The sequence below is a fragment of the Archocentrus centrarchus genome, unplaced genomic scaffold (assembly GCF_007364275.1).
Source record: "Archocentrus centrarchus isolate MPI-CPG fArcCen1 unplaced genomic scaffold, fArcCen1 scaffold_33_ctg1, whole genome shotgun sequence".
In the NCBI taxonomy this organism is placed as follows: Eukaryota; Metazoa; Chordata; class Actinopteri; order Cichliformes; family Cichlidae; genus Archocentrus; species Archocentrus centrarchus.
Window position 1 is genome coordinate 229,870 of NW_022060261.1, and position 11,208 is coordinate 241,077.

The 11,208-nt window shown below is 42.1% G+C and overlaps 1 protein-coding gene across 1 annotated transcript; it reads right to left on the reverse strand.

Moving 5' to 3' along the window:
• Positions 1–3,319: 3,319 nt before the first annotated feature.
• On the reverse strand, positions 3,320–10,049 carry LOC115776552 (programmed cell death 1 ligand 1-like). The gene is made up of 3 exons (XM_030724266.1): positions 9,951–10,049; positions 5,059–5,427; positions 3,320–4,821 (listed from the first exon to the last, which is right to left on the reverse strand). The coding sequence occupies exons 1-3, from the start codon at positions 10,036–10,038 to the stop codon at positions 4,658–4,660; spliced, it is 621 nt and encodes a 206-aa protein (XP_030580126.1). The 5' UTR covers positions 10,039–10,049; the 3' UTR covers positions 3,320–4,657.
• Between the last annotated feature and the right edge of the window lie 1,159 nt (positions 10,050–11,208).

Genomic DNA, 11,208 nt, shown 5'->3' on the forward strand with positions numbered 1-11,208 from the left:
ACAAAGAACACCACAATAAGGTGGCAATTCCTGGAGGAGTAATAGTAGTGAGGTGCGGTGAGGTAGACTCGTCTGGAGTCGGATGTTCACATATATGAACCCAAAATAGAAGCTTATATTTCAATTTTAATTATGCTAATGATTAATTATGCTTGAATCAACATCATACTGTTCAACAATGATGGCAAGAAAAACAAAATATTTAATGTGAGGTCAAACTTTTTTTTGTTTGTGTGTGTGTGTGTGTGTCTCTCTCTCTCTTTTTATATAAATAAAAAAAAAAAAAACATGTATTATCTTATCACGGACTACAAAGCACCACACACACACCCGGTGAGTGCCGACGCTTCTCTGGCTGATGAACTCAACATCTTCTTTGCGCGCTTTGAGTCGGGAAGCCGACAGCCCGCTGCGCTCCCGGCCGGAGGGGCGGAGACACTCACTGTGACGGAGCGCGACGTGAGGAGGGCGTTTCGACGTGTAAACACCAGGAAAGCGGCTGGACCAGACGGTATTAGTGGACATGTCCTTAAGACCTGCGCTGACCAGCTGGCACCTGTGTTTACACTGATATTCAACCTCTCACTGAAACTGTGTGTGATTCCCACCTGCTTTAAAAAGTCCATCATAGTCCCTGTCCCAAAGAAACCACACCCCAGCAGCCCCAATGACTTCAGGCCCATAGCACTCACCTCTGTGGTGATGAAGTGTTTTGAGAGACTCATCAAGACATTCATCACCTCCTCACTGCCCACCACCCTCGACCCACTACAGTTTGCATACCGGCCAGACAGATCCACAGATGACGCCATATCCTTCCTCCTCCACAAGACCCTTTCACACATAGACACTGGTAAGGGGAACTATGTGAGAGTGCTGTTTGTAGATTACAGCTCAGCATTCAACACCATAGTTCCCTCCAGGCTGGTCTCTAAGCTGCTGGACCTGGGCCTGGGCCCAGCCCTGTGCAGGTGGGTTCACAGCTTCCTGACCAGCAGACCACAGGTGGTACGAGTGGGTCACCTCACCTCATCCTCCCTCACCCTCAACACTGGATCCCCCCAAGGCTGTGTGCTCAGCCCTCTGCTGTACTCACTGTACACCCATGACTGCGAGGCCACGTCAGAGTCCAACGTCATCATCAAGTTTGCTGACGACACTGCTGTTGTGGGACTAATCTCTCACAATGAGGAGACAGCCTACAGGAGAGAGGTCTCCCGCCTGGAGAACTGGTGCCAGGAGAACCACCTCCTGCTCAACGTCAGCAAAACGAAGGAACTGATCGTGGACTTCAGCAGGAAGCAGCAGAGGGACTACCATCCACTTGTCATCAGTGGTGCTGAGGTGGAAAGAGTGGACACTTTCAAATACCTGGGAGTGACCATCTCACAGGACCTGTCCTGGACTCATCACATAAACATCACTGTGAAGAAGGCCAGACAGCGTCTCTACCTCCTCAGGCGGCTGAGAGACTTCAAGCTCCCACTCAAGGTGCTCAGGAACTTTTACACCTGCACCATCGAGAGCATCATGCGTGGGAGCATCACCACCTGGATGGGAAACTGCACCAAGCAGGACTTCATGGCCCTAAAAAGGGTGGTTCGTTCAGCTGAACGGACCATCAGAACCACCCTCCCCAACCTGCAGGACATTTACACCAAGCAGTGCAGGCTGAGGGCCATGAAGATCCTAAAACAGCCCAGCCACCCCGGACACTCTCTCTTCTCCCTGCTCCCATCAGGCCGGCGTTACCGCTGCCTGAGGACTAAAAGTTTGAAGAAGAGTTTTTACCCACAAGCCATCTGCTCAACTCTGAGTCCTAACTGGACTATTATTGCACTATGTAAATAATATAATATTCTATAGTTCCGTGTAAAAGTGTGTATAGTATATAGTGTATAGTGTGAATTACTTTTTTTTATTTTTATTCTTATTATTTATATGTGTGTGTATATATGGTTGCAGGTCCAAAATATATTTCACTGTGCATTGTACTGTGTATAACTGTGCATGTGACAAATAAACACTATCTTATCTATCTTATCTTATCTTATCTATCTTACCTTACGCATATCCTTCTCCCTATGGGGTAGCACTGCTGCACCACTGCCCCCTATCGGTGCAGCACGGTACTTCCTGCTTCCCCCCTGTGTATTTTCACTGTGCATTTATGACCGATCACAAAGAATAAACCTGTCACACACCGTCATTCAGTATATTAGACAGACTGTGGAATATGAGCATGTGCAGCACAGGTGTGATCAAACATGTATTTTGGTGATACAAAGAGAGACAGCAATGGGCATGCTCCAAACAACTTCATTTATTGTATGTGACACAGCGCCACCAGAGGTGAGCCACAGCACTGCACTGGATCGCCCCACATTTCTTCCATGTGTTTGAACAGGTAAACGTGTAAATTCTGCAATTTTGACCATTAAAATGTTGAAATAATTCAGAAAACAGTTTAATAGAACAGTCAAATGATCAAATGTATTTTCTCTGATCATTGTTAGTATTTTACTTGTCATGATGACAGGGGAGGCACTGCCTCACCTGACTGCACATCACTGGGTGATATGTATGTGTGATGTATATGTGTAGCAGCTGGGCAGCACGGTGGTGTGGTGATTAGCACTGTTGCCTTACAGAAAGTCCTGAGTTTGAGTCCACCTTGGCCCGGGCCTCCCAGTGTCTGCGTGGGTTTGCATGTGCATGTGTTTAGACTGTGGGTTCCTCCCACAGTCCAAAGACATGCAGTTAGTGGGGTTAGGTTAATTGGTCACTCTAATTTGCCCACAGGTGTGAATGGCTGTCTGTCTCTCTGTGTTAGCCCTGTATAGGTGTATCCTGCCTCTCGCCCTATGACAGCTGGGATAGGCTCCAACTCCTGAACAGGATAAGCAGAAGAGAATGGATGAATGGATGGATGTATATATAGAAGCTGATTCACTGGAAATGGTTGTTGAATGAGAAATTCAATGAATGAGTGAGCTTGTTTGGTACGGGGACCTTCACTCAGCCTGTGAGGACCTGTGGTTAGTGATGGTACAATAAGACTTTCTCAAGTTCTGAACATCATTTAAATTTGAACTTCAAACCAAATTTCCATCTTGTTTGTTTGTTGTTCATCTCTGTGTGCTGCAGGGAGACAGTCTCAGGACTGTTGGGATGTTGTTCTTGGTTATCTACGATCTGTTTAGACTGACTCCAGCTGAGATCTGGATCATCTGCTGCCACAGATCCAAAACCTTCAGATAAAAACTTTCACAATCACAGAGGAAACAACTGAATGAATTAAGACAAACACACAGCACGATTTTCTGTGAAAAGTTTTATTAGCAACACAAACACAAAGTAAAAAATAAATAAATATGTGACCTGCTCTTGAACTAAAGTAACAACCAGAAACTATCAGCATGCAGAGGCCACTTCATGGAGGGAAAAGTTCCACACATTCAGTCATAGCTGCCCAGTGAACTCTGACCTCTATCAGACAGATTAATGATGATCTGGGATCCACAGTAATTCATGTGTTCATCATCAGTGTGTGTTTGTGTCAGGTGGTTCACTCGGTGAGTAATTGTACTGTAACATCTGATCTCTTTATGAGCATCAGTTTGTTTGCATCAGACAATAACGAGTCTGATCTGACACACAGCTGCTGATAAAACACAAACACACTGATTCTGATGCTGTAACACACACACACGCACACACACACACACACACTGAACTCAGGAAACAGAAGATTTTGCCTGGAAAAAAATACTGAAATGTTTTAAACTTATTCTAAGATTTGGTAACTTTTCTTTTCTCCTGCTGTTCCACATACAAGCAAAAGGGAAATGTAACCTCACACAGAGGTGAGCGGCTAACCTGGAAGCTAACCTGGAAGCTAACCTGGAAGCTAACGGGGCCTCAAACAGCATCAACACAGATCTGACATTTTCCTCCTGAATTCATCCAAACTGGACACATTCAGAGCAAATATACAATCACAGGATGACAGACTGTCTTATAAACATTCAAAACATCATCAAAACGGAATAAAACTACTACTTATCATAATTTATGAATTTCAAGCACATCATAAGTCAAAGATGCTCAGAGTTGGAAGAACATAAAATACCTGTAAAGAACTACAGAAAAGCTGTAAGCTTTACATTTATCGTAATCTAACAGGCAGCATCTTCTCTGATCTTATCAGCCTGTTCATTAAACATGACACAAAATAAACTCTCATTTCCTGGTTCTATCTCACAGATGCTGGAACATAGTTTTTTGGGGGCTTTTTTCAAATCCATTTGAACATTGCAGTTAAAATTATTTGTAATAACTGACAGGTTTTCATTGGGCTGACAGATCAGCTGCTACTTAATCTAAAGTCTTTGTCTTTTTTTCCATCTTCAGGCACAGTGAGGGTCTCGGGGGAACTGATATTCAACCCCTCTGTGTTTCAGCCCAATCAACACTTTCTTTAATTTAATCATCATCTCCTCCTTTATTACCTGTCAAATCCCCAAATGTGAGTCTTCTGGTTTTCTACTGTGATGCTACTGCATTAGTTTATTCAGTCAGACTTTCTCCTGCCGTTTTGTCTAATGATGAAGGTTTCTCTAACCCAGCATCATCATCTAAGAAGCTCTGAACCATTTCAAACAGGATGCAGTTCAACAGGAGGATGATATGGATCCTGATTCTGTTTGTGTTTCCTGTAGATCACAAATCCAACAACAGCAGCAAGAAGCAGAGCAGAAACTGAGAGACCAACGATCAGTCCTACAGATCCTCCACCCTCTGTGGTTCCTCCTCCTGGACCTGCAGGTAGAAACAGGTGTGAGGTGTCAGCTGTCAGGTAGGTGATGAGTGAAGAACAGAACAGAATCCATTTCCTCTTCAAACTGCTGTCAGACATTATCTACTGCACTCTGATCACATCACTCAGACCAGCTGCTTTCTACAAAGTCTCATCAACAACATCTTTAGAAACAAACATCAACAACCAGGAAGCAGCTTCACCTCTGATCACAGACACACTGAACTCTGCTCACTCACCTGGAGGAGCAACTCTCAGGGTGATGATGCTGATGGGGTCACTGTCCAAATTAGCTTCCATATTAGCTCTCTTCCTGCGGTTTGTTGTCTGGAAGACACGACACTCGTATGTTCCAGTGTCGTTAATCGTCACGTTCTTCAGAATCAGAGACACGTCTCCATCCTTCATCTGTCTGTCCTGCAGATCCGCCCGGTTCTTAAAGGATGGATGCTGGTTACCTGGATCAAACTGCTCATGCCTGTACAAAAGGACATATTTCAGCCCCAGGTCAGCTCTGCTCCACTCTACAATCATGACGGTGTTGTTGTTTGGAGCTCGACATGTCAGAGTGGCGTCCTGTCCAGGCTGAGCTGTGATGATTTTCTGCCCTGAAAGAGGAAACAACACAGAGCAGAGAGGTTAAAGGTCAAAGTACAACTGTTCACAAATATTGATACCAACATTGGTATTGATTAGGGCTGGAACGATTCCTCGAGCAACTCAAACAATTCGATTATAAAAAATCCTTGAAGCAAATTTGCTGCTTCGATGCTTCGTTTAAACTCTGCAGTGATCAGGTGTCTCCGTGTAAGTGGAGCATTTCACCCACATCAGCACATTACAGTTCTCTGTAGTTGTCATCTTCTTCTTCTGGTTGTAATGACAATAGACAAACCAGCTTAGAGCTGCATTACCACCCCCTACTGGAATAGAGTGGGAACCAGGAGTTAGAAAAAACCCTCAGATTCTATAAAGTTCTCTGTCGCTGCGACGGATTCCCTTTAACACTGAGTGGATCATCGCTGACATGTTTTTCTGTCTCCACCGCTCTCTGTGTGTTTGTGTGTTGTGCTCGCTGTGCTGAGAATTTCAGCTGTTATTTCTTTCTCTACTTCAGCTCCCGGACATACTGCTAGCGAGTGCAGCTATTAGCACTGGTGACCGTGACTGTCCGGTCACCAGAGCGAATAGAGCACTATTTTGACCCCTTCCCCGTCAAAATATTTTTGATACTTTAATCCCTTACTAGTGACTAAATATAGACCTGCAGTAGAAACTTATTTAGGAGAATGCTTTTAAATATAAAGCATTACAGGAATACGCTCACGCAGCCCCCAGTTTTTCAACATAAACACTGATAACACAACAACAGTAATCAGCTGTTTTACCTGCAGTCTGTCTGCACAAGCACAAAGAGGCGGAGCCGGTGAGCTCAGATGGAGCGGAAGGAAATGTTTTTCTAGCATCCAAAAGAAGCTTTTCCCCCTGTAACCTCCATTAAACCTTTACTGGGAAACAGCTGGAGGTCCTTCATCAACCAGCTGATCAGTAAGTGAAGAAAAGAGAACTTTGTAGCTGCTCCATCCACCCTGTTTGTTTCACACAGGGAAAAACTGCAGTACAGAAGTTAAAATATGCAGATGAACTGTTAATGTTAAAAAAGGATTTCTTATCCAGTTACTCGGGTAATTGATGGAATAATGAATAGAATATTTGATTACTAAAATAATCGATAGTTGCAGCCCTAGTATTGATATTGATCAATATCAGTGTAATGAGATCAATACTTTAGCTTCAGTTTCTCTCCTGTATGCAGTGCTGCGGTTTCATCAAACTAAGTGCCGCTCCTGTCACAGCTCAGAGCAGGCACACTTTGCTCCTCCCCTCCTGCAGGGTTTTGACGTTATACCATCATGTGACACGTAAAATATTTTACTTGGGAAAAAAGAGAATTTGCTTTAAATGTTTTATAATGTTGTGGAGTGATAATTTTGTACAGCTTGTTTATTTAAGAAAAAAAATCCATAAAATTTGTGAATGAAGGGAAATATTTGTTACATTTTTGTATTATCTTAAAAAAGTTTTAATTTGTTCTTGAGTGATAAATTTGTACACTTTATTTAAGAAAAAAATCCAGACATTATATGGGTAAAATTATATTGTTCTAATGTTTCAGAAAAAAAAACTTTTATTTTGATTTAGTATTTTCTATTTACCTATAAACTTTGCCCAATTCTATCCTGGGTTTTAACTAATTAATGATCCAAAGAAAAAAAAAAAATCACAAAAAACTTAAAAGTCATGAAAACTCTTCATAACTATTAAAAAGTGTCGTTATCAGTATCAAACTCAGAATCCAGCACACATAGATACTGTTTTTTGTTTTTTTGGTTACCATGGTGCTCAGTGACAGCCTGTTGCAGGAAGTTGGGTGTTTTATTTTGCTCTACAAAGTTCTCTTTGCTTCACTTACTGATCAGGTGGTTGATGAAGGACCTCCAGCTGTTTCCCAGTAAAGGTTTAATGGAGGTTACAGAGGGAAAAAAGCTGCTGCTTTGGACGCTAGAAAAACATTTACATTCGTTCCACCTGAGCTCACGGCTCTATAACGGCTCCGCCTCTTTGTGCTTGAGCAGACAGACTGCATATTAGTGATGTTTGATACCACAGATTTCCTTTCCGATCCAATACTGAGTAAAATTCAAGATGGAATTGGCGATACTGATCCGATATCAATACTTTGTGCAAAAACACCAAATGTGTCTGGTAAATATAAATAAAGAAAAAAAATGGTGTAATTCAAATCTTGGCTTCATAAAAAGCACAAGATATCACTCTGATTTATTTATTTTAAACTCGGAAGTACACTGAGGTAGCTTCCTCATTTATTACTCATTTCCCACAAACATCGCAGATCTTGTCTGGGCTACTTGTGGAGCTGAAATAGCTCCACGCATGACTTCTTTTACGTTTTGCCGTTGTGTCTGTGTTTGACTGTGTGAGCAGCAGCACACTCATTTCGTCCTTACGCATTACACACTTATCAGGTGGAAGAAAAAGTAGTTCCAATCAACCTCATCTCATTTAAGTAAGATCTCAATAATTTAGTTACTTTCTAATGTGTTCTTTTTAAGATACATCACAAATAACTGAAGTATTGAAAGTATTGATACTTGGATTTAAGAAAAGAGTTTTGAAAAACCTGTCAGTGATGATCCACTCAGTGTTAAAGGGAATCTGTTGCAGCGACTGTGAACTTTTAAGAATCTGAGGGTTTTTTCTAACTCCTGATCAAATTTTACTGAGGATTTTACATAATCGAATTATTTACATTAATCAAGGAGGAGTTGCAGCTCTAATCTATTCTGTGTGTGTCTATTATTCAAGAAGGAAGAAAAAAGCCTGATCATGAAAACAAGTTCAAAACCACAAAGGATCCTTCGTGGCCTACCATATCCCATGATTCACTGCGCATCAAAACTCAAACAACAATGGCGGAAGATAGCGCCCAAAAAGTTTGAAAAACGACTGTTTCTGTGTCATAAAATAAACTTTTAAGATGTTTTCAGGTGAGAATGTAAATGAGTAAACCTCAAATATCAGCTCGTTTTATCAACATATCGCATAATTGTAAAAGGTGCTCCGCTGTTTTCAGAGCTGTCCGTTGGCACTGCTCTACCAGCAGCTCACCTCGCTAGCTGCCAGCTGACCGGATGGTCGAGCCTCACTACACCCGGAGAGAACGCCTGACTGCCGGCACATCCTTTTGAAAACCCTGCTGACTTTCGCCGCTGAGTGGAAGTTAAGCACAGATATAACTCCCTCAGATGATCTCTAACAGCTGGTGTTTGGTTTGTTTCAGTGTTTCATTTGTTCCTCAGCAAATCGGTTTGCCTGAAATTAAAGTTAAGCATCATAACTGGATAGATTTATTGAACATTAATGTCTCACCAGAGCGCTGTTAATATATTTAGAAATTATTGATTGACCCATCTGTATTCCTTGATGTTGAAATGTGGAGTTTTAACAGCTGACATTTAATAAACCAAAAAAAGAAGCAAAATTTCGAGCTCCATTTTAACGCCTTATTCCCCTCAGCTGTGCTGTACTGTCACGGTTGCTAGGCAACAGGAGCTGATGTAAGGGCAGGCAGGGATGAAGGCGAGGCCGTCCATCATCACTGACACACACTTCTGAATTTGGACACAGCTACACTGTCTCCTATTTTCCCCTCTCATTTATATTACTCTACTCCACCTCGTGTTAGGTAGTTGATCTGTGGGTTGGAGCATATAAATATTTAATTACATATACCTGACATGAGACAGCACACTGATAAACTTTGACACATAGCCTTCAACTTGTGATACTTAGTAACAACTTTCTTTGTTCTGTTTTAGCAGTACTGAGCAAAGGTTTGTAGATGAGTGCCCTGAAAAGAAGCCCCTGCACCCCTCACATGAAGCCACAGGGATATCGTTGCTACGCCCCCTGCAGGTTGTGGCATCTGGGGGTGCCACAGCCAGCTGTGAGCACTGATTTGAGTTTGTGTTCTTTCTGTTATTGGAGCTGTGACTGAAGTCCCCCCTTAGTTGACTGTGTCTCATTAGTTATCCAGGATTTTAATTAGCAGAAGAACAGATTAGTGACCTGTCCGTTGGGTGACCCACCTTCTGTCCTGTGACAGTACCAGGGACAGGCTCCAGACTGACCCCATCCTAACAAGGTGGAGTCCACGGACTCCCATCCATGGACTCCACCTTGTTAGGGTGAGCAAAAGAAATGTTTTCCTCTTTTCCGATTGCAGCTGCTGAGTGACGTCACTTCCAGCTCCATCCTCCGACGTCAAAACAGCGCAACAATATTATAAATCTACGTTTTCGTTCCCTAGTACTGCTACATTTTCCTAGTACTGCTACATTTTCCTAGTACTGCTAATTTTTACAAGTACTGCTAATTTTTTAAAGCACTGCTGCCATCTTGGATTGTGAAGTCACGGCTTGACCGACTTTCCGTGGTGGCTTGTGGCCGCTGAATTTTGTACCGTACTTTTCGTTACTGGGTTACGGAAAAATCTGCTTACAGTATAACTTTTACGTTATGTTCCTGTTTACGTCAGAGGGAACCTCACCTGCAGAGACAAACACGAAGACGCCAACAAACAGCAAAGTCGAGCAGAGCGAAGCGCATGTTACCGAAGCCATTTCCGTGTTTAGCATCTAAGCTAACGCGGAAATGATGTGTTTGCACATGTGACCCCTCCCCAAGTGGCATAACTGATCATTAATTTTACATGTAACGATTATCTTTGATGGTGTAGGATCAAGTGCTAACACCCAGTCACACAGGCCTGGTTTGCTAGCATGTTTCTGCAGTTGAACTGATGGATTTGTGTACAAACTTTACGGAGTTTCTCTTCGTGCTGTAGTCAAACTGAAAAGTGTAACAAAAACTGGAAACAGATTGCCTTCAAAATAAAACTCGCACCCCCTGACTCATGTTGGTTGAAGCGCTGAGGTACAACTTTTACTTTGAAGGTGAGCTAGTTTCTTCCCCGGTTTGTGGCACATTTTAAACAGTTTTACTGCTTTCAATAAAAAAAAGTGCACCAGAGAAATATTTGGAATAACTGCTGAGAAATTTGATTGAAAGTCACAGAGAAACTTTTCACTTTCTCTAATTTCTCTGTTTAGGAAGTGCAGATCACTGCTGGCTGTAAGGCGTTCCAGAGTAACGCGTTCATGTAATCACATTATTCTGTAATACTGTGAGCACTGAGGCTTGCAGCACTGTAGCCTCCATTTCTACCTGAAGTCTCTGAGTTAGTTTTGTGTTCGTTCATAAATAAAAGAAAAATTGTGTGTGTTCTCATCAGGATGGACGTGTGTGTCTGTGTGACTGTAGCCTGAAGTTTTTATTAACTGTAATCACGATGTATTTCAGGCCATGTTACAGAAAAAGCAATGTAACAAGTAGTGAACAAATATTACTTTGACTGGGGAGTAATTAAGTAACATTATTGCATTAATTTAAAGACAAATATGAGTAAAGTGTAATAGATTACCTTTATGAATAACTAACAATCCTCAGTGTTGCAGATTAAGTCAGAGCACTGAGGGGAGGATGCTGGGAGAAGGCAAAGCTAGCTTTCAATAACTGAACTATAAGATTTTCACAGTACTCTGTGCTAACCGTCCTCAATCATCTGATGATTGTTCCAGTGGTTTTGTGGTAGTTAAAATTGGGTTTGCTGAGCTGAAAATTATTTTTGTTAGCTAGTTAGCAAAGACATTAAGTAGCCTGTTACTTTGTCCAAAAAGCAAGCAATAAAAAATATGAGGTAATGAAACTATTGTGAAAGTAAAGTCATTTGCCCCGCCCACTTTCTA